At 40.7% G+C, this 25033-nt stretch overlaps 1 protein-coding gene across 3 annotated transcripts in view; it reads right to left on the bottom strand.

Annotated features, from left to right (window-relative positions):
* The window catches only part of LOC125452668 (cytochrome b5 reductase 4), a 105100-nt gene that overhangs the window by 61924 nt on the left and 18143 nt on the right, over positions 1–25033 (bottom strand). For all 3 annotated transcript variants that reach the window (XM_048531337.2, XM_048531338.2, XM_059645263.1), the window contains exons 3-4: positions 10202–10302; positions 3984–4068 (exon numbers count right to left, since the gene is read on the bottom strand). In XM_048531337.2, coding sequence (XP_048387294.2) covers positions 3984–4068; positions 10202–10302 — 186 coding nt within the window. The remainder of the gene's footprint in view (positions 1–3983; positions 4069–10201; positions 10303–25033) is intronic.

The following is a 25033-nucleotide window of genomic DNA, read 5'->3' as shown; positions in this document are numbered from 1 at the left end:
TCTCATAGATAGCTTGGCATTCTGACCATATTACTTTTGCCGATTTCCACAACAAATGTATTAAAAAGTAAAACTATAGTGCTGAATTTAGACACAAATTTCAAATAAAACCCGGACTTTCCTAAAAGTCTCATGGTTTCTGTTTACTTTTAGGAGTAGAGGATTCAATCAGAGCCTTCATTGGATGTGAGTTTGCTTGCTGAGCTGGAAGGTTAGTTTTCAGACGTTTCGTCACCATTCTAGGTAACATCATCAGTGAGCCTCCGACGAAGCGCTGGTGCTATGTCCCGCTTTCTATTTATCTGGTTAGGTTTCCTTGGGTTGGTGATGTCATTTCCTGTTCTTTTTCTCAGAGGATGGTAGATGGGCTCCAAATCAATGTGTTTGTTGATGGAGTTCCGGTTGGAATGCCATGCTTCTAGGAATTCTCGTGCGTGTCTCTGTGTGGCTTGTCCTAGGATGGATATGTTGTCCCAATCAAAGTGGTGTCCTTCCTCATCTGTATGTAAGGATACGAGTAATAGTGGGTCATGTTGTTTTTGTGGCTAGTCGATGTTCATGTATCCTGGTGGCTAGCTTTCTGCCTGTTTGCCCAATGTAGTGTTTGTCACAGTTCTTGCACGGTATTTTGTAGATGACGTTCATTTTGTTTGTTGTCTGTGTAGGGTCTTTTAAGTTCATTAGCTGCTGTTTTAGTGTGTTGGTGGGTTTGTGGGCTACCCTGATGCCAAGAGGTCCGAGTAGTCTGGCAGTCATTTCGGAAATGTCTTTGATGTAGGGGAGAGTGGTTATGGTTTCTGGGCCCGTTTTGTCTTTTGTTTGGGTTTGTTGCTGAGAAATCAGCAGACTGTGTTCATAGGGTACCCATTCTTTTTGAATATGCTGTATAGGTGATTTTCTTCTGCTCTTCGTAGTTCTTCTGTGTTGCAGTGTGTGGTGGCTCATTGGAATAACGTTCTAATGCAGCTTCGTTTGTGGGTGTTGGGATGGTTGCTCCTGTAGTTCAGAGTTTGGTCCGTATGTGTTGTTTTCCTGTAGACGCTGGTTTGAAGTTCCCCATTGACTGTTCGCTCTACTGTGACACCTAGGAATGGCAGTTTGTTGTTGTTTTCCTCCTCTTTTGTAAATGTTATGCAAGTAAGCGTATTCACTTCCTTCACTTTTGCCTTTCTTGGCAGTATCTACATTCATCTCACAATGTGTCTTGGGTAAGTTTTTCTTGCTTTTGTGAATTCACTTTTGCTCAGATTGATTCCAAAGCTAGTAACTGCAATTTCTTGGACGGGTCCTCCAGTTACCATACATGCTCTTCCCATGGGTATATTAGTGTACTGTATAGTATGACATTCCTCAAATAAACTGCACAGTTAGATATTCCATCTACCTGGTTCATAAATCTCTGGAATGTAGCTGAGCCATTTCAAACTAAATAGCATCAATTGACATTCTTTGGATGGAACGAAACTGGATATTTCTTCAGTGTTAAAAATGAGTGATATTCACCAGTACCCCTTCAATGAATAAATTTTTACTAAAAAAAGGCACTGCCGACTCTGTCAATACAATGTTCTAATTGAGGAATTGGACAGGAATTTGATTGCTTTACTTCATTTATTTTCCATTAGTTTGAGAAGAAGCTAGTTGATCCATCAAGTTGAGGAACTGGTGAGCCCCAGCTGCTTTGGGTAGGCTCAATTAAGCAATTTTCCAGCATGTATTGAATCTTCATATCCAAATGAGCTTGTTCACCTGGCTTAACTGATTAAGAGTTCAATGCTGATGAAACAATGTGCTTCTGTCCACATCATGTCCAGCTAACATTATACATCCAGGTATCTTGTTACAGATTTCCTGATACTCCAGAGTAGACTTATCGGATCTTCCCGTTGTCCTTCCTCGAAATCCGAGAACACCACGTCCACACAACACACTATTTTCATATCGGCTAGTCAAACTGCAGCTTGCTTGGTGAATTGATTATTTTTCCTTCTACCTCACTCAGTGTCCCGCTCATCCTCCACTACTCTAACCACTTGACACACTTGCTCTTTCTTATCTTCTTCCCTGCGATGATATAGCTTCAACATGTTCACGTAACAAAATTGATTTTTCTTCCTGCAATCAGGAGAATAAGATAAGTTACATTACTAACCCTCCAAACTAGCTTGTCGAGAACACTGAAGTTTGTTTTCCAAGGTGCACTTTCTGAGGAAGGGTCACCAGACACGAAACATTAACTCCATTTTTTCCTTACAGATGCTGCCAGAACTGCTGGGCTTTTCCAGCAACTTTGTTTTTGCAGCCTTCTGGCATGCCCATTGAAACAACAAGTTGCAATAGTTGAACATTGAAGGGGTGAGGGAAAAAGAATAGGGGAAAGGATGCTGTGCCATATTAGAGAGTACGGTAGAGAAATGGGAAGTAGAGATCGGTAAAATTTAGAAAATACATAAAAATATGATGAAGGAAAGAATAAATAATTGGCATTAGGGAAGCTTATACAACATTTGTAAAGCTGAAAATCTAAAGTAAATCATAAGAAACATGTACAATTTATACCGTAAACAACATACCTATTACAACATTTGTGTACATTCAGATATCATTAGTTCCTTCAGTAATAGGCTGCTCTGCTGAACTAAAGGTGTCAGTACAGGACATTTAATGATTCCGTTCACAGTTTAAAGAAGATCTAAGCTTTGACAGTGATGCAAACTCTTATCCAACCACTAATGCATCCTCTCGACTTCAAACTCCCATGTCTCTTGGTTAATATTTACATAGGAAACAAAAAATAACTAAATTAGATTAAAAGAATGAGCCAATGGTGTAATTAACACATTGTAGCTGGGGATTCTGGCAAATTATATTACCAGTAAAATGTTTAAGACAAACAGTTTTGAGAAAGAAAAACAAGCTTCTTATTTATGAGCAACTTTATTATTGGTAGTGTGGGTAATATTTAACCCTCAATCAACATAAGAAACATTATCTAACAACTATCACATTGTTTGTTTGTGGAAGTACATTGTGCGCAAATTAGCTGCTACATTTCTTATATTATAATAATGACTACAGTTCAAAAGGAGTCAAGTGACAGTAAAACATTTTGGGATATCCAGTGGTCTCTCTCTCTTTGATAATTATTATAGTTTTAATGGAGTAGACATCCTCACATGTTGGAATAGATACTCAGCAGTAACTTGTGCTGTGCTCATTGCTGCTCTCGGATGTCTGTAGGAAATCATATACCAATAGACCCAGGTACATAAAATGCACAGTAACATGAATATTTTAAAAATGTATTTATTCAGGTGACATGGGCATCTCTGGCTAAGTCAGTATTTGTTGTCCATCCCTGTTTGACTTTGAAATGGTGGTGAGCTGCCTTCTTGAACTACTGCAGTCCACTAGGTTGTAGACAGAGCCACTATGCCATTACAGAGGCAGTTCCATGATTTTGACCCAGAATGGCAGTAGTCAGGATGGTGAATGGCTTGGATGAGGATTTGCAAATGGTGGTGTTCCCACATATCAACTCCCATTGCATTTCTAGGTGATAAACGTCAAACATTCAGAAGGTGCTGTCAAAGGAACTAAAGTGACCTGCAACACTGCACCTTGAGGATGACACACACTGTTTCAAGTGAACATTCGTGCTGCAGAGTGTGAATATTTGTGGATGTAGTGCTAATCATGTGGGGTGCTTTGTCCTGAAGGTACTGAGTTTCTTCACTGTTGTTAGAGCTGCATCCAGCCAAGTGGGGAGTATTCCATCACCGTCCTATCTGTGCCTTGTAGATGCTGGACAGCGTTTGAAGAGTCTGGAAGTGAGTTACTCGCTGAGGGTTCCTAGTCCCTGACCTGCTCTTGTAGTTACAGTCAGCGGGACACTTTATTTCTTCATTACTTTAGTTTTTTATGCCATGGTTTTACTTTTGAGAGTGGTTCAATTTCTAATACAGTAAGAAAATGAAAACTACCTTCAGCGACAGCTTTAGGTTTTGAAGCCATTCTTCCTACAAGGCATTCTTTCAGCATAGATTCGTAGTTGACCCAGCTATGAATCTAAAATATGAAGAAAATAGTCACTTCAATTGGTTTGCTTGAGCTTGCAAGAATTTGTCCATACTTTAAGCAAATATAAAAACTCCTGAAAATACACAGAAAATATGGGTGAAATCTTCCCCAGCTGCTGAATGACATGGGTAATGATGTGTTGGTCGGGAAAATATAGCAAGGATGGAAAAGTTAGATTTTCAAAATCATGAAAGAAAAGTCCAATTTTGCACAAAAGGTTTTACCCAGCTTGATAAAAATGTCACTAGTGAGTGATGAGATGCCTATGTGATTGCATTAAAATTTCATTATTACCTAATTCCACTTCACTTATATCTAGTTTGTTACCTTCGCAGGAAGTGGACAGAAACGCTACAGTTCTCAACTTTGAAGTCTGTATGGGCACCTGGTAGCTGCAGCTCGCCAGCACCTTCTCCAGGCCTCCACCATGTTCAAAATCTTCCAACATCTCAGGGCATGCTCCATGACCGCCTGCATCCTTCATCCATGAAGGTTGACACTGGACAAGCATCAGCTGTATGGCTCAATAATGTTGTTCTACTACTCCAATACTGCACTTTGTAACTCAGCGTCATCACTCATAACGCTGCTGTTGCCGGGCCACTTTTGTGCAGCGACAGACGCCCATCTCATTCACAGAACATGGTGCATCTCATGGTTCTTTACTTTCTTTCTTTGCCCCTACTCACATTGCATATGCCTGAATGCTCAAAGCATCTTTCCTTTCCCTTGCCTTTGATGCCTCAGTCAGAATCTATCGGTTCACAGTACTCTATCCTGACTTTCTTTTTAGCATAAACACAAAGCCAGGCAGCAAAAGATGTCAGGAAGGTGCACAGCACTGTGTTATGTCAATGTCACAATTGCAGCCTGTGCAAGCAGCTTCCACAGCAAGCACAATTCATGCACCCCAACCAAATTGCAGAATTGTTCTGGGGCAGAAGGATGACATTTGACCCATTGTGGCTGTACTGGCTTTCTCAGCATTTTAACTTAATGCTAAACTCCTGCCTTTTTTCATTAATCCTGTACAATGTGGCAGCATGGTAGCTCAATGGTTAACATGCTGCCTCAGCACCAGGGATCCAGCTTTGATTCCAGCCTGGGGATTGTGTGGAGTTTACACATTGTCCCTGTGACTGTGTGGGTTTCTATCGAGTGCTCTAGTTTCCTCCTACAGTGCAAACAAGCGCAGATTAGGTAGATTAGTCATCGTAAATGCAGGGTTCTGGGGATAGGATGGGTACTGACCTGGGTGGGATCTTCAGATATTCAGCGCTGGCTCAATGGACTGAATGACCTTTTTCTAAACTGTTGAGATTCTAATGGATTATTATTTAAATAGAAATAATGTGTGGTTGAATGCCTCAATAGAACCACCCTTCACTACACTTGCAGGCAGTGCATTCCATATTGTAACTACCCACCGTGGGAAAACATTTTTCTCACCACGTGCTTACTTCTTTTACAGTACAATTTTAAAACTGCCCTCTGGTTCTTGATCCATTTTTTTCCCTATCAACTCTGTCCAAACTCCTCATAGCCTTGTGAAATATTAAAACCTCTTCAGCCTTTGCCTTTCCAAAGAAAACAGACCCAACTTCTCCAATCTTTCCTCAAAAATGTAGCGTCTCAATCACTGGGGCCATTCACTTAAACCTCTTCTGTACTCTTGCCAACATATTCACATTCTTCCTATAGTGACACCCAGCATCATTCATAATATTCCAGCTGAGATCTAACCCAAGTCTTACACATACTTATAGCCTTTTTGCTCTAGTACAATATGCCCTGATTAATGAAGCTTGAAATGCTGTCTGCTTTGTCAATAGTTACTTGCATATATCCTGCTGTCTTAAATGACTTATGTACATATGCACTCAGGTTTCTCTGCTGCTGCACAACCCTGAGAATACTATCCTTTAGTTTATACCATCTTTTCATGTTCTTTGTATCTCTAATGCATCACCTTTCACTTCTCTGAAATGAACTTATTCGGGCACATCGATCCATTTCAACAAAGTGTCTATGCTGTCCTCCTCACAATTTCCAATTCTCCAAAATTTTGCATAGTTCACAGGCTTTGAAATTGTCTGCAACACACCAAGATCTAGATTATTAACACTTAACAGGAGAAACAGAGGTTCCAACACAAACCCTAGTGGAATTCTGCTGCAAACCTACATCCAGTCTGAAAGCAGACATAAGTCTCTGTTTCCTATCCCTCAGCCAACTTTGTACTCTCCCTTTACTTCTGCTGACCTATAAATTTCCTCACAATTTTGTTGTGTGGCACTGTAATCAATACCTTTCAAAAGCATGTACACTCCATCAACAGCCTTACCCCCCATCAACCCTCTCTTTTATGTCTTCTAAAAAAGTTCAACAACTGAGACAGATAAAATTTTCAGTTAACGTAGCTTTGCCAACTCCTATGACAGGCGTTAGGTAGTAAATGCAGTTCAGAATAAGCTGGCTACAGAAGGTGCAGAAGGGAGATGGAGACAATTAGTGAGAAGTAAAGACAGATTATGAAAGAAATAACGAGTAGTTAACATAAAAGGAAATCCCAAAATCCTCTACAGGTGGACCCTGGCTTACGAATGTTTGTGCTTATGAATGAAATCCCATTTTAGTTTTAATTTTAAGGAACCAACATGCGAACATTTGGTCATACTTACAAATGGATATTTTATACTGTACTGTATTCCAAATTAATAAAAATCGACTTACAAATATACTCAAGAACAGAGCCCATTTGTACCATTGGCTGTCTGTATATGCACGTTGATAATGAAAAAGTGGTAAAAGGAGAAGTAGGACCAACTGGGGACTAAAACTTGGATTCACATTTAGAGGCAACTGGCATGGCTAAGTAGTTCAAATAATACATTACAAGCATCTTTATATATGACACGAGCGCTGCCCAGGCCATGATGGCAGGGGAGAAAACACGCTCATTAGAAAGATTTAAAATTAATATGGAGGCAGTATTGAATAAGCTGTTGGCACTTAAGCGCTTGGATGAGATGTATCCAAGGGTTTGAAAGCCACTAAGAGAAGGAAGTAAGAGTGGAAATTGCAGAGAAATTAACAATAACATTTCAATTTTCTCCAAATCCAGGTGTGGTGCTGGAAGACTGGAGAATTATAAACATTATGCTCACATTCAAAAAGATTGTAAAAATCTGCCCAGCAATTATAGACCAGTCAGTTAACTTCAGAGGCGGGGAAACTTCAAAAAACAATTCTTAGCAATAGAATTAATAGTCATGTGAAAAAATGTAGATTAATTCAAAATGGATTTGATGAAGAAAAACGTTGTTCAACATGCTAGAGTTGTTTGAAGAGGTGACATGGAGTGAGTGGAGTAAATTTATTTTAAATTTCACAGGAAGCAGGCTCGACTTGTCAGCGACGTAAGGCTTTCAAGGAGCATTAAACAGACACACAGACAGTACAGGTTAAAGGCATCTGTAATCACTTATCTTGACAGCAAGGTTGATCTCTTTTCTGGAATATAGTTACAATTGTCAGAGGAAATTTGAAGGAAATCAACATTATAAAACATTCTGAGAAAATAAATAACAAGAAGCTGTTCGCCATACAGACACAGATAATGCGAGCCAATTGACAAAAAAAATACAAAGTTGCTTTATGCATAGACAGTGAGTTGCTGTGATTTGGAGTTCAGGTTTGGAAAGGTAGCAAAGTTACATGGATAGGTGGGTCTTGCTGGGATGCTCATCAGGCAGTTGATGCAGATGTTATGGGCCAAATGGCCTCTAACTACTCTGTAGGGATTCTATGATTCTAATCCTATGATTTGAAATGCAAAGAAATAAGTCCAGCACTATCTTTTCAATGACAACAAGGGACGGGTAATGAATGTTACCAATGCCAGCAACATCCGTATCCTGAGAATGATTACAAAAAAATGATTTTTTTTGAAGACATCATAGAATCTCAAGATGGATGCAAACATGCGAGCACCCAGCGAAGAGTTAGAAAAGGGGGGGGCTGTTGTAAACAGAAACAGGGGCAGTGCATCTTGACCTTTTACTGCACATCATCTCTTTTCCTTGGAATTGTGAATCACAGAGCTTGTGAATGCTCCGATCAGTAGATTCAAAACCAAATCAATAATTTTTTGATCAGGTGATATCAAGAGTGACCATGCAATTAGAACTGACACAGCAAATGGTATTGGATGGTGCAGAAGGCTTGGGGGACAAATGATCCGCTTCTGCTTCTATTCCTCAGTCTTTACACTGTCTATTTTCAAAAGTCAAGATTTCAAATAACCCAATAAAGGTTACATTAAAGCGTCTCTATTAGGCTATATTGTCAATGAGATAAGTGGAGCTTAAGAAAAGATCTCTGGATTCAATTTATTGGAGTGTGGCCACCTGCAGGTTTGTTGAAGTTTGAATTTGTGAAAGCAGACAAGTGGTTTCAGCCACATTAGCAGACTCTAAGCAGCTGGGTCAGGAAAAGTGCCTTGAAGTCATTGACAATTCACTGCAGCTGAGACGGAAGGAAGCCCACAAGTAGTATTTGCTTAATGTAACTAGAAAGATTGGAGCTTAGAGAAATTCAGCTGTAGCTTAGTGAAACTAGCTGTTTGATTAAAGCTGAAATTAGGTGCTTTGGAGCAGTTTCAGGAATCCTATGGAAACTTGGTCTCAGGAGAACAGACCAAACTATCAATACACGGGCTGTTGTTGAGGACGTCTGAGTTGGAGAGTTTTGTTTGTTCAAAAATGGGGAATTTTGTGGCTTTATTCTCTTAGCAAGTCCCAGTGATCTCAAATTGTAACAAATGTAAACAATAAGAAATATTATTCATCCTTGACCAATGATCATAAACTAAGTTTGGTGGTTTTGTGTGGGCAGATAATGAACTATAGTGCAAGGAAATCTTTATTACTTTATGTGCACTGGCACTGACACACAGTACCTATTCAAGACAGATACCTCCCATAGAGGAACGGGGGTACTTTCAGTTATTTGATATGGACTCTTCTGAAGAAGAGTGATACCAGATTCAAAATATCAACTCTGTTTCTTCTCCACATATGCTGCCCAGACCTGCTGAGTTTCTCTGCATTCTCTATGTTTGTAATAAAATTTACTTTCTTAAATCAAAATGTATCTACATCCTCAAAATATAGTACAAGAATACTAATTTCATCACAATACTGTCAGATTGCTAAGAGGTTAAAACATTTTTTATGCATTCCAAGATGGAAAAATGCATTTGCTTTCTAGTACTTAAAAGAAGAATTTGAAACAGTGGATTGCTGCTTGTTACACAATTGCACACTCTAAAACCTGATAATCTTCACATCAGTTTAGTTATTCCTACATGACAGGAGGATTTATGGCTCTCACCCATATACAACGACCACCTAAATCTACTTGGGTACGTTATCAGTGGATGTCAACCTAGAACTCAGAGCTGGTACTCAGGGTTGTATTCAGTGGGACCGCCTAAGTGTAGCCTGACTTTGCATCTACTGACTCAGACATTGTAATGATGGGATTCCCAAACTATGGGTCATGATCACTTATGTTATCACATTACAAGCATTTGGGATTGTAAGCTCAGGCAACAATGGTGTCTGGTAGGCCAAGGCCAAAATGAAACAAAACTAAAGAAAAAAAAGCTTCATTACTAAGTTGACAGTATCAGGTTTATAAAATAGAAATAGTTTTGAATGTTCTATCATGATAATTTTAGTTTTTTAAATTGAAAAAGAAATCAACGTTGGATTGTCAAACAGCATTTTCAATGTGGAAATGGCAATTTCTGCAGATTGAATATAACGACAAGAACAAATTAATTCATTAAACTGCACAAGCTCATTTAATTAAAAGTGAATGTGCATTAGTGACAAGACAGTACGTTCAGGAGAGGCTACAGAATCTCCAGAAAGGCCAAACATTACAACAGTTGAACATCTGAATTACAAATAAAATGGTGATAAATCAGACTGGAATTTCAAAGATGGCATCTCAAATTTTCTTTGCAAAATGTAGTAATAATGACTGACAAAAAACAAAACTCACATCCAATTTCAGTCCAAAAATTTTGAAAAATAATCTCCAACAAATTCACCTGATCAAATAATACTGTTCCATCAGCTCCTGCACCTCTCATGAGCTCCTCCTCTCCTCCAGGGTGATATTCCAAATATGGTGTCATATTGTAAACCATGCCTACAAAAGCAAATATTGTAAATTATTAAGACTTAGGCACACATGTCATAATCAACTTTCTTGGGAACTGCCCCATTCAAAGCAATTTTTTACAATAAAGCTAGCAAAAAAAATCGTGAGAGTCTGGAACTGGTCTAATAAAGCAAGAGGGATGTGATAAAAGATGTTCATGTACCCATCATTTGTGAAAGCTGTTCAACATTTCGAACACTCAGGGTAAAATTCTGCCTGCATCTATCTCACTGTGCCTTTAAGTATTTAATAATTTTCAATGAGATCACCTTCTATTCTCCAAACCTAGAGAATATAGAGCAGTTGCCCCACTCTTCGTACGACAATCTTATCATCTGGGAAACAAGTTTGGTGAACCTTTGGTTGTATTTCCTCAATGGCAGCAATATCTTTTCTGAAATGAGGCTATCAAAATTGCACACTTGTATTCCAGCTGCAATATAACCAGGACCCTATTCAACTGAAGCAAAACTTTACTATTCTTGTATGCCTCGCAATAAAGTTCCATTAACTTTCCTAATTATTTGCTGTTAGCCTTTACCCCTTGGTTCCTTTGTATACCTACACTTTCCAACTGCTTAAATACTCTACATATCTGTTTCTCCTACCAAAGTAAATAATGTCACGTTTTTCTGCATTAAATTCTAGCTGCCATGTTCATGCCCATTCACCAAGCCGATCTAAATTCTCCCAAAGTTGCTTTACATTTTCTTCACAATACATATTCCCACTCACCATTCATAAATTTGAAAAAAATTATATTCGGTTCCATATCAAAAATCATTGATATAGATTTTGAACCACTGAGGTTTAACCACTGATCCTTGCAGTACCCCACTTGTCAGTCTGCCAAAGTGAGAATGACCCATTTATTTCTACTCTCTGGGAAATTAAAATGGAGGGTAGAGTTCATGGTGTAAAGTTGTTGAACTCAACGTTAAATCTTGAAGGATGCAAAATGCATACAAAGAAAATGAGGCACACGTCATCCAGCTTGAGTTTAAAAGATCACTGCATGAGAACAAGATGGTGCATTAAAATGATAAATAAACAGAAGATCTGAGTCATTCTTGCAAATAGGGTGTGGTTGATCTCAGCATGCAGTTGAGACTTCACTGCAAAAAGCAAATGCAGCAGTCCAGATTTAAAGACGTACAAGTAAATCAGTGGGATTGGGGTCTGAGTGTTTGAAACAACGGAAGGTGAGGAGGGAGGAAGTAAAGGGGCAAGTGTTACACTCTTTGCAATTGCATACAAAGATGCCACGGGGAGTGAGAGATGTTGGGAGTGCTGGAAGAGTAACCTGAACAATGCAGAGAGAACTGGCCCTCTGAAATGCTCAAAGGGGAAAAAGGGAAGATGTGTTTGGTAGGGTCACGCTGCTAAAAGTTTGCAAGAATGGCCAAGGATGATCCTTTGAATACAAGTTTGGTAGAAGGCAAGAATAAGCAGAATTGTCTTGGGTCTTCTGGGAGGTAGGTGACAGGGTGAGGACTGAAGTGCAAGAAATGACTGAGAAACAAATGGATTTCAAACAGCTCTTAAAAGGTAGCACTCAACATCGCAGAGCTTTCCTACTCAAGAAAGGGGCAAAACACATCCTGCTGCTTGAGAGCCTGTAGGTCTCAAAAATATAGTCTGAAGTCATTATCTCATTTCACAAAAAAAATTCATGAGATGTGGTGTGTCACTGATGGAACAGGTAATTTATAACGTACCCCTAACTGCCGAGATTGCTGAGCCTTTAGCATTGATCTTTAACTCGTCATTGTCTACAGGAATAGTGCCAGATGACTGGAGGATAGCAAATGTGGTTCCCCTGTTCAAGAAGGGGAGTAGAGACAACCCTGGTAATTATAGACCAGTGAGCCTTACCTCAGTTGTTGGTAAAGTGTTGGAAAAGGTTATAAGGGATAGGATTTATAATCATCTAGGAAAGAATAAATTGATTAGGGATAGTCAGCACGGATTTGTGAAGGGAAGGTCATGCCTCACAAACCTTATTGAGTTCTTTGAAAAGGTGACCAAACAGGTAGAGGAGACTAAACCGGTTGATGTGGTGTATATGGATTTCAGCAAGGCGTTCAATAAGGTTCCCCACAATAGGCTATTGTACAAAATTCAGAGGAATGGAATTGTCGGAGATATAGCAGTTTGTATCGGAAATTGGCTTGATGAAAGAAGACAGAGGGTGGTAGTTGATGGGAAATGTTCATCCTGGAGACTAGTAACTAGTGGTGTACCGCAAGGGTCGGTGTTGGGTCCACTGCTGTTTGTCATTTTTATAAATGACCTGGATGAGGGCGTAGAAGGATGGGTTAGTAAATTTGCAGACGACACTAAGGTCGGTGGAGTCGTGGATAGTGACAAAGGATGCTGTGGTTTGCAGAGACACAGATAAGCTGCAGAGCTGGGCTGAGAGGTGGCAAATGGAGTTTAATGCAGACAAGTGTGAGGTGATGCACTTTGGTAGGAGTAACCGGAAGGCAAAGTACAGGGCTAATGGTAAGATTCTTAGCCGTGTCGATGAGCAGAGAGATCTCTGTGTCCATGCACACAGATCCTTGAAAGTTGCCACCCAGGTTGACAGGGCTGTTAAGAAGGCATACAGTGTTTTAGCTTTTATTAATAGAGGGATTGAGTTCCGAACCAAGAGGTTATGGTGAAGCTGTACAAAACTCTGGTGCGGCCGCACTTGGAGTATTGTGTACAGTTCTGGTCACTGCATTATAAGAAGGATGTGGAAGCTTTGGAAAGGGTGCAGAGGAGATTTACTAGGATGCTGCCTGGTATGGAGGGAAGGTCTTACGCGGAAAGGCTGAGGGACTTGAGGCTGTTTTCGTTAGAGAGAAGAAGGTTGAGAGGTGACTTAATTGAAACATATAAAATAATCAGAGGGTTAGATAGGGTGGATAGGGAGAGCCTTTTTCCGAGGATGGTGACGGCGAGCACGAGGGGACATAGCTTTAAATTGAGTGGTGAAAGATATAGGACAGATGTCAGAGGTAGTTTCTTTACTCAGAGAGCAGTAAGGGAATGGAACGCTTTGCTTGCAACGGTAGTAGATTTGCCAACTTCAGGTACATTTCAGTCGTCGTTGGACAAGCATATGGACGTACATGGAATAGTGTAGGTTAGATGGGCTTCAGATCGGTATGACAGGTCGGCACAACATTGAGGGCCTGTACTGTGCTGTAATGTTCTATGTACTCTATGCCCTGGAGAATGTGGTTGTAGATTGCTTTCTTGAACCACTGTAGTCTTTGGATTAATTGGATTAAATCCTTGGAAAACCATGGCAATTCATACAAAATAGAGCTCCTCCAAATGTCAAAAATTATACACAAAGAAGGTAGTTTATTTAAAAATTAAATATACAGAAAAACAAGCAACAATCGTTATGGTGACATAGAGTCATACTGTCATTTAGCATGGAAAGAGACTTTTTGGCCCAACTTGTCCATGCCAACTAAGTTTCCCAAACTAAAGAATCCCCACTTGCCTGCATTTGGCCTGCACTTAGCCTGCACACCTCTAAACCTTTCCTATTCATGTACCTGTCCAAAAGTTTTTTAAATGTGCAATTGTACCTGCATCTACCACTTCCTCTGATAGTTCATTCTACATATGAACCACACTGTTGTGTGAAAAACTTGCTCTTCAGGTCCCTTTTAAATCTTTCTCCTCATTTCTTAACGTGCTGTCTAGTTTTGAATTAAAAGACCTTTGTTATTCACCTTATTTATGTCCCTAATAATTTTATAAACTATAAGGTCAGCCCTGAACCTACTATGGTCCAAGAGAAATTGTCGTAGCCTATCCATTTAAATCAAAGCCGCCAATTCCAGCAAAATCCTGGTAAATCTTTTCTGTGCTCTTTCCAATTTAATAATATCCTTCCTATAACAGGATGACTCGAACTGTACAGAGTACTCCAAAAAAAGAGGCCACACCAACATCTGTACAACAACGATATGACATCCCAACTCCTATACTCAATGAGCAATGAAGGCAAGCATGCCAATCATCTTTACCACTCTATCCACCTGTGACATAACTTTTAAAGAACTATGTACCCAAACACCTAGGTCTTTTTGTTCAACAACACTCCCCAGGGCCCTACCATTAACTGCGTGAGTCCTGCACTTGCTTATCTTACCAAAATGCAACACCTCACATTTATCCAAATTAAATTCCATCTGCCTATTGGCCCAATTGATCAAGATCCATTTGTAATCGTAGAAAGCATTCTTCAGGTGTGCATTATGTCACCAATTTTGGTGTCATCTGCAAACTTACCGACTATGCTTCCTAAATTCTCCACCAAATTATTTATATAAATAACATACAACAGTGGGGTCAGCACTGAACCCTGTGGAACACCACTAGTCACGGGTCTCCAGTCCAAAAACAATCCTCAATCACCACCCTCTGTCACCCACCGTCAAAAGTAATTTTGTATCAATTGGCAAACTTTCCCAGAATCCCATGTGATCTAACTCAATTAACCAGTCTACCATACGGAACTTTGTCAAAGGCTTTACTAAAGTCCATGTGGACAGAAGAACAATGTCTACCACTCTACCCTCATCTAGCTTCTTGGTCAAATTCTTAAAAAAACCCAGTCATGTTAATGACACATGATTTCTCCATACACAAAGCCATGCTGACTATCCCTAATCAGTAGGGATTTCTTTTCCAATGCGTGTAAATCCCATCCCACAGAATTCCCTCCAACTTACCCATCACTGATGTCAGACTCACCGGTCTTTAGTTGCCAGGCTTCGCTTGTTTAGTTTCACAAGGGAAAATAGGACTCTGGTTGGATACATGTTTTGGGAAATCTATCAAATTTGCCATGAACACCAAATGCGGTGCACAGCTAGTTGCTCTGAATGGTTTGGTCAATCTTTAGGTGCTTATGGAAAGCTTTTTGTTGAGACGATGTCTAATACAATCAAGGATCAATTGGGATGGTGAGTAATAGATTCCTTAAGGCCTGCTGTCCTGAAAAACAAAGCCCTTTGGCCATCCAGTTTGCATGAATCAAAAGCAAGCACCTAACTGTTTGTATCCTAATGTTCAGCATCTGGCCCATAGTCTCGATGGCCATGGCATCGCACAGTGCACATCTAAATACTCCTTCATGAGGGTTTCTGCCTCTACCACCCATATGAGCTGTGAGTAGAACAAACAAGTTTCCTCTCATCCTCTCCAAACCTCTCGTCTATTTCCTTAAATCTGTGTCCCCTCTGCTTCCCCATCCCCCCACCCCTCCATCAATAATCCATTCAACAAGGGGAAAAATTCCTTCCTTTCTAACTTATTTATGCCCCTTATATTTTTATATCCCTGAATCATGCCACCACCCCAGTTTCCTCTCCTCCAAGAAAAATAAGCCATTCAAAGCTCTCTTGCTATCTAAAATTCTCCAGCCCAGGCAAATCCTGGTAAATCTCCAAAGTACCCTCTCCAATGCACTCACAGCTCTCCTGTCATGTGGATTCCAGAATTGTATACAATATGCTAGTTCTGATCTCTCTACTCATAAACTCTGTGCCTCAGCTAATAAAGGCAAGTATCCCATATGCCTTTTTAAACACTTTATGTACTGCCCTGACACCTTAAGGGACCGCTGAACATGCACACCAAGGTCCCCCTGATCCTCGATGCTTCCCAGAGTCCCACCATTCATCATGCATTTATACAGACCACAAACTGCAAGGGTGCCAACACAGAGCCCTGTGGAACTCCACTGGACACAATATACCAGTCACAAAAGCATTCTTTAACCTTCTGGTCACTCATCCAAATCTCAATACAATTAGCCAAATCTCCTTGGATATACTCTTACCTTTGCTATCACTCTGGCATGCAGGATCTTAAAAAATGCCTGGCTGATCTCTAAGTAGATGATGTCAATACATTGCATTGTGGGAAGGAACTAAATCCAAGATAGGAGGGATTTGGAGCGTTAAATTTATAACCCAAAAATAATAAGAATTCGTGTGAAGTCCGTAAGTATATAGAAATGTAAGTATATGGAATGGTTGTCGAACAACATGTTATCTAAGAGGGAAGAATGCGCAGGCAAAGCATAAGGCAGCGTCACAGTGCAAATTGCTCTTTCTGTGAAATAGCACACAAACTAGGGACATGGCTGTCTTTATTATACACAGCACCAATTCATTAATATCAACCAGCATTGCATCCATTGGTCAATACAGTACAACACAATATCCTTTATTGTTACACGTACTCCATTGTAGCCATACAGTGAAAAGGTTTTACAACGTCTACCTTCTTATGGTGACATCTTAGGTACAAGTACCTTGGTACAATTCTTGGATACAGCAGAGGAATAAAAGGAGTTGCTTATCAAAAGAGTTGAGAATAAGTCCAAGATACAAAAACAAAAATATTAAAGGCTAACATTACAGTATTCCAATATAACTTCTAAGGTAAGGATTGTCCCCCTCACAGCGATCTCCATCCATTGCTGCTGGAGCACTGCTCTGGGGTTGCTTCCCCATGCTGCTGTGAGCTCACAACCCATGTGCTACTCCAGGGCTCACTGCTCACTGTGTTCTGGGGCTCAAGGGGTGTTCAGCAGTTTCATTCAGTATTCAACTGTTACTTTAGACAAGTTTACAACTGCTGTGATTAGAATGAGGTCAGGCTGGTGGACATCATAGAATATGGGTTCTCTGATTGGACCAGACTAACAACCCCAATCAGAGTGCCCTGGCTGACAGATATAAAAAGAGTGTCACTCTAGGAGCTGGCAGTGGGCTAGCTGGGTAAGTGCCAAGTTCTAGATGCATGTAAATGTTTTTGTAAATCTTTACAGTCATAGAGGTTTTCAAGAATGGAAACAGGCCCTTTGGCCCAACTTGTCCAAGCTGCTCCTTTTCACAACTAAGTTAGTCCCATTTACCTGCTCTTGGTCCGTAACGTGCCCCCACCACCCGCCCCGCCCCCCCCCCCCCCCCCCCAACCCCATACCTATCCCATCCATGCACCTTTCCAAATGTTTCTTAAATGACCAAATTGTACTTGCTTTGACCATGATATCTGGCAGCCCACTCCAGGCACTCACCACCCTATGTGTCAACAAATTGTCCTTCATGTCACTTTTAAATCTTCCAGTTCTCACCTTATGCCCACAGCATCTCAGAAGAAATACATGTTCTTCAGGCAAAACAGCGTTGAGGCTGTGACACTTGCTCTGTTTATTTTGTCCTCTGGTTTCTTCAACGCTGGATGGAGGGGGGGTGGAGACAAGAGCCCACGGGTTCTGACAGCCTTGCCAGGTGGTCTGAGGAGCCAGGAATATTTTGTTCCTGGCTGGTTGCGAGATTCCTGCTCTCATGTGGTCCAGGTGCTTGTTCAGGACCACCTCTACTACACAAACTTTTTATGTCATGGGAGGTGACCTTGCATCAGCCATGCCTCTTACCAATTCAGGGCCATTCCCACGGTTTCAATACTAAGCTTCATCCCCTGGAGTAAACTGTCTCTGTCGCTAAGAGGAGGGTTGTGTCTGGGTACTGGTGTTCCTGAAGCTGTTTCACCCTCCCCCTCTGGTCCAGGAAGATCCGATCTAACCTGGTGCAGAGTCTTCTCCCCATGTGCAACTCTGCTGGAGCTATCCCTGTAGTTGCACGAGGGGTAGTCCTATAACCAGACAGGCACTAGGACAGTTTGTTATTGAATGACACTGTAGGCTGTTTCTTTAAGCCTGCCTTCAAAGTCTGGACTGCTCTTTCTGCCAGGTTGTTAGTTGATGAATGGTACGGTGCTGTCCCTTCATACCAAATGCCATTTCGACTAGAAAATACGCAAATTCCCTGCTGGTAAATGACGGCCCGTTGTCTGTGACCAACACTTCCGGGAGTTTGTGTGTTGCAAACGATGCTCACAGTTTTCAATTGTCATCCCTGTATTTGATGAATGAAGTCTATGCACATCTGACCACTTTGAATGGGCATCCACAATGACTAAAATAAAACTGAGCCCATGAAAGGACCTGCACAGTCAACATGTAACCTGGCCCAGCGTTCACCTAGCTATTCCCATGAATGTGGAGTAGTTGCTGGTGATAAGTTTTGTCCTTATTGGCACTCTGGATACTGCCTCTCCAAGGAAGCTATATCAGCATTCAATCCTAGCCACCAGGCATAACATCTCGCCAACCCCTGGAGGAGTTCAGTCAATATCTAGTAATGACCCTGTGCTCAGAACAATCACTCTTGCGCCCCATAATAATGTGCTGCCCTCTTCTGGTGATCTGGTCTTGTTGGATCTGGAAAGGTTTCACTTCTGGTTGTGATGGCCCTTTATTTTCCCGCAATCACCATCAGTTTTTTTAATTTTGCCAGGATAGAATCTTTTTGTGTCCACAATCTCTTACTGTCAGTGACGGGAGGGTGTCCAGAGAGTTTAAAACCAGAATGGCCTCTTCCAGTGGTGGCATCGCCGGTGGTATATCTGTCAGCAGGAGGCAGCATAAAGTGTCTACAATTGAGCTTGGCCTCCCAGACAGTGTTACAACTTGTAAATGTACAGACTTAGAATGATATCCCACTGTTGAATTCGACCTGAAGCTCTGGGCAGCATGGCCCTGTGCTATTTAGGTAGCCCTTGCAGGGGTTTGTGGTCCATTACTATGACAAATTTATGTTGTAAAGGTACTTTCTCATGCCAAAGATGATCCCCAAACCTTCCTTCTCTATCTACCTTCGCTTGGCATCAAAGTCTGGGAAGCATACACTATCAGGTATTCCTCTCCACTGGGCCACAGTGAGCCAATGCTACCCTGATACCGTATGGGAGGCATCACATGTCAGCACCACATCTTGCCTGGGATCATAGTGGATCAACACCTCACACAAGGTGTACCTTAAAGGTACTTCTCGACACAAGACCAATTTCAAGGCTAACCTCTTTTCAATAGCAGGATGGATGCCAGGAACTTTCTATAATAATTCACCAGCCCAAGGAAAGACCTCAGCTCTAGTACAGACCTGGGAGCTGGCACACTTTTGATCATCCTCACTTTATCTCCCAATGGGTGTAACCTCCTCTTTTCAATTCTATAGCTAAAGTAGGTCACTTGGGGTGTCTGAAACACACATTTTCCCTCCTAAAGCATACACCTGCCTTGGAGAAACATTTAAGCACTATGTCCAAATTCAGATAAATGGTGGTGTGAGGGAGACTTTGTAAAATGTTCTCCATCATCTGCTGGAAAATGGCACGTGCTGATGATACTCCAAAAGGCAGTCTCATATGTTAGCACAAACCCTATGGGTATCAATTGTAACATACTTTTGGCAATCCCCATCTAATTGCAATTGCAGGTACACATGGCTCACATCCAGCTTCATGAAGGACAGTCCCCCCCACCAATTTTGTGCATAAGTCGTCTATGCAAGGGTTTGCATATCTATCTGGTTGTGAAAAGCAGTTTACTGTTTATTTGAAATCCCCATTAAGACAAACCAACTTGTCAGGCTTCACAATCTGTGCTGCCCATTCTGCAAACTGTACTGGTTTGATAATTCCTTCGCTTTCTAGCCTTCTAATTTCTGCCTGTACTTTTGCACATAAAACAAATGGCACTGGGTAGGCCTTGCAGAATTGTGGAATTGCTTCTTGGTCAACATGCATGGTGGAATTGACCCCTTTGATAGTCCCTGGACCTCCCTGAAAAAGTTCCATGTATTTATTTCAGATCTCACTCAGGCAACCATTTTCTTTTTGAAAAATGTTGAGCCAATCAAGTTGAACCGTTCTCAACCAATTCTGGCCCATCAAGCATGGGTCTGAGTTGTTTACTACAATTAGAGACAACTGAACATTCCGGTCTCTTCTGAAAAGCAAATTGAAGTTATATCCTTAATCAGTAGGGGTTTGCCAGTATAGGGTCTGAGCCTGGCGAAGGTCTTATGGAAATTTAAGGGTTGGAATCCAGAGCAAATTTTGGTAAAGTCTAGTTCTACAATCACTGACACAGCTTCATTCATACGCACTGCCACGAGAACAACGTGACCATTTAACCGATGTTTATTTTGACTAATTGTGATACAGATGTTGCTGAGCAATTCAACTGTTCCAAACCAGCTGTAGGTGGACTTTGTAGGGTGTGCACTCTCCTGGATACCAGTCTATGAGTTCTCTTACTTAATTCAAGCATAGTGGGTCTCCCTGGCTGTCTCAAGTCCGCATACTGGCAGTAACCTCAATGGCCTGCTGGCCCAGATCCTCAAGAGCATTTTACTCCTTTGGCTCAGGCTTGGTTTTGTTTTGTTTTGTAGTTTTGCTGTGGGCTGACCTGGAGGCCATCTGTTCAAGATATGTCCTGAGTGATGTTATACAATTGCCTTCACTCAGGTGGCATTCGCCAAACTCAGTTGGACTAGTGAGGGTGTCCACTTCCATTGGAATACTCTAACTCATAAGTTCCACTTGTCGCACTTTCTAATGACAAAATGGTGACGGCAGGGGTGGGGGTGAATCTGGGTGGGATGTTTTTCAGAGAGTCCGCGTGGACTTGTTGGGCCAAATAGCCTGTTTGCACACTACGGACTCTATGATTCTGTTATCTATGACAAAGCCAGTTGTAGGGCCTGTTCAACATCCAGTTGGGCTTCAGCTAGTAGGCACTTTTGCATGGTCACGTCATTAATCCCAATCTCGTTGCCACTGAAATAACTTCAGAGGCATCACCCTTTAGATTTAGAATTAGGTTTAGGTTTAGGTTTTATTGTCACATGTGCTCAAGTAAGGGGTACAACAGTACAGTGAAAAGTGCACAATGTCACCACACACAGCACCAGCCTGGGTACAAAGTATTTAGGTACAAAAAAACTTTTGTTATAAAAGTAGAAAAATAAAGAAATAAGTCAAAAGTACAGTCTACTTAGTGTAAAGTAGAAATATAAAGGAACAAGTTAATAGGTTCAGCACTACAGTCATCTTGGTAAAAAAAATGGAATGTGAAGAAGAGGTAAAATATCAAAAATTACTGTTCTTTATGCCTTGGGAGTACTCCAAGCTGAGCTTTCCCGAAGAGAGTTTGCTGTCCCTTGCGCTGAGCATACTTTCACTGGTGCTGGATTAAGACCCACCTTGGGTTCGCCAGCCACCTTCACTGATTGCTGGTGCTGACCTCCATCGAGCACTCCAGGCCTTGCTGCTGCCACCCTCAACGTTCTCACTCGGCTCCAGCCGCTGCCACGCTTCATTGCCGCTGCATTAGCCACCTTGCTGCAGAGTCCCACTCTGGTATGGATCCAGGGACAGTGACGCTGCTAACCACTAGACTTCTGCCTCGGCACACCGCCCGCCTCACGGCCAACCGTCAAAAACCCCCAGCTGCTGCCCTCTCCGCTGCGGTCTCCATGATCAAGCTCCCTCCAGAAGATAATTTGAGAAAGAAAAAGAACTAAAGAACTAAAAGTCCTAAACTAAAAAGAAAAAAAAAATCTACAAACGAGTTAGCCAACAGCTTTTCCCCGGGTAGGGAAGTCTAAATATAGAGGACATAGCTTTCTACAAACTAATTTCAAATTCAAGGTACTTCATGAAATTAAAATCAAAAGAATCCTTTGCTCAACTTGTACTTGCACATCATCTATAAATATAGTGAACCTTCCCAAAACACTTCACAGAAATATATCAGACAAAACTGGAGACTGAGCAACACTGCTCATTCAGTTACGACAAAATCATTTCAGTTTTCATAAACATATTTACAACACAAGGTTAGACAGGGACAAAGCTAAGTAATTCTAAACGTGAGGCATGCTTTGCTTGAAATCAGCAACAATACTCCAAACTGCAGGGGATAAAGAACAGGACTCAACATGACTGTTATCGAAACTAATCACAGCAATATGCAGCACACAGTGCAATGCTTTTTTTCAAACAATCAGTCAAATGAAAATACCACTCTGGAATGAAATTTTCTAGTCACAGTCACAGTTTGTGCATCGACCCACTCATACTCTGACAGTAAGTTTTCTCTCCTATTAATAACTTCTAAGAAACAAATCTAAAACCCGAAAATAATGCAACTAGTCTTAGGACGTCATTTTACAAACTCCCTTGATCCTGCTTACATCCAACTTCTATTTTATTTCAAGATTATTTGCATATTTTCCAAAAGCCGACATGTTATGGATGCATTCATTTCCGAGAGTTTACAAAGCGACCTAGTCAAGATCAGTGAAAATGTGAATGGTTTTCAATAGGCCATTTAGAACACAACTGCATATTCACTGCTAAAGGAAACCAGTGTATTCCATGGTCGCAAATGCCCTCTTGTGTTCACAATACAGAATACAGGGACATATAGAAAAAGTGCCACATTGCAGAAGCCTATAGTGAAACCTACATCTGGGCCGAGAACTTCACAGCAATGAAAGTCAGCTTGCTCCTGGGCATAAATGTTCCTGTGAACTGATGCTAAGGTCTTTCAATCCAATGGACTTTACAGAATAGGTGAGCAAGTGGATGTGTGAATGAGTCAGTGGACAATTAAATGAATGGATAATTGGGTGGATGGATGAGTGGAAGGCATTTAAGGTGGATATGATGCATACAGTAAGTAGGGCAGATAAATGAGTAAAAAGATAGGTAGAGAGGTTGATTGAGATGGGCGAGTGAGCAGATAGTTGAGTCATTGGGTTGGGAGGGTTGCACTGCAGGAATGGGGTTAGTTGTGAATGGCCTGGAGGGTGGTCAGAGGGGTGATAAGGTGTAATTGGATTGGGAGGACAGTTGTCAGGTAGGCAGGGAGGGAAATAGTCACCTTGGAATTGGATGAAAGTCTGGTCAGATCAGGAGTACTAGAATTGAATAGGGAGTGGGGGAGGGTTTGGCTTATGTAGTACCTATATGTCAGGCTGAATTTGATATTTTGATGTTTCTTGGGTAGCTACCAAAACAAGTAGAACTATCCAAAGTCACTTAACCTAGTTCATGAGCTGAAAACATTCGCAAAGAGCAGAGGAATTGCCCAACGGAAGGTTAAACTTCCCAAGTAATTCCCAAATAGCTCTGTGCGGTAAGATATCTACGGATTCCCACTGTGTATCTTTAGTTACACATCTGGTGTCCAATTATCAATGCATTGAAAAATTTGGTAACAAACATTAACATCTCAGAGCTGATAGTGTGTTGTTTGAGCTAGAGCGGTAACAGGAACTTTTACACACAGGCTTTAGTCTGAAGAAATGGATAGTAACAGTCATCCCAAGTCTGACCAGGAATCTCTCCTGATCTTATCGTCTGCCACTGGTCACGTTAGAAGGATTTGCAGGTAGATATTGCCATGTTGTGAGTATAGCTTCCTTGGCCATCAAGGCAGGATGCAAACCTGGAATTTTCTAGATCAGAAGCAGAGGGTCACTTACTGTGCCACAAAACCTCAATTTCAAAAGTATCTCAAATCTATTTCAAAATGTCTCAAATTTGCATGGTTAAATCAATCTTTTTTCCATCAATTTCAGTAACGAGGAAGTAGAAATGTAACTGTTTATGTCCTTACATCGAGTCAAACGATATATTGTTTGATGAGGATAAGACCATTAAATAGAAAAAGGGAAAATATATAATTGCAATAAATGCCGGAACTATTCATAAAACCTAGGGCAGTAACAATTTAAAATAATGCAAAAGTATAATAAAAGTGATATCAGTGGTGCAAAGTTTCAGAAGGAAAGTTAAGTATTTCAGAGAATTAAATACTAATGAATGTAAATTAATGCCATTAGGTCCGCACAAGAAGCAGGCAGTTTGGGCTGTTATAATTACATGAATAGTTGGAAGAGGAAGAAAAGACAAAATCAATGTTGGAAACTGGGGAATATTTGTGTTATGTAATGTTTACATAGTTTTGATGCTGTTAATGGTTATGCTAATAGTCCAGAAAGCACAACTCAAAACCCAACATAACATTAAGATTTTGAATAGTGTTTTAAAACTTTAGAAACAAAAGCATTGGCCAGTATAACATGTGGCACAGTTAAAAAATTACACAGTCATAAAGCTTGCTTGAGAGGGGACAATTAAAATTCATGATGCAACACATGGGAATGATAAGCCAAAATATTAATAAAAATTAAGTTTGGAAAAAAAAAACAGCAGGTCAGCCAGTATCTGAGCAGGAACACAGGTTCCTGTTTTACATAATGCGAAGGGAAGAGCTATTACTTAATGAGCGAGTTAAACTTTCAATTAAACTGATGGACTATGATCCAAGTTCCCTGGCATCTACCCAAAAGAAACAGTGCACTTTAGATGATATAACAGGCAGCATAGAAACTGGCATTAAATACATATGTTGGTGGTTACTGGTTTTCAGCTGACATAAGTGACTGACCATTTTCAAAATATTCAAAATGAAATATTAATGAACGGAAGTTAATGTAATGACTTCTGCACAAGGAAAGAAGAAGCTTGTGCTTTTATAATTATGAGAGTATTAACTGGGAATACTTGGAAAAAGCAAAAGCAAAACAAGGTTGGAAATATGGGAAGACTAATGTTGTGTGATGCTCACATAGTTATAACACTGTTAGTGGTAATGCTTATGGTCCAAAGAGCATAAACTCAAAACCCAACATCACAGTTTTAAGATTTTCAATGGAATTTTAAAAATTTAGAAACAAACAATAACCAGAATAACGTTTTCAAAGGTGAGTACTGCGTT

This window comes from Stegostoma tigrinum, chromosome 4 (genome assembly GCF_030684315.1).
Source record: "Stegostoma tigrinum isolate sSteTig4 chromosome 4, sSteTig4.hap1, whole genome shotgun sequence".
NCBI lineage: Eukaryota > Metazoa > Chordata > Chondrichthyes > Orectolobiformes > Stegostomatidae > Stegostoma > Stegostoma tigrinum.
This window is presented reverse-complemented; position numbering and strand designations above follow the sequence as displayed.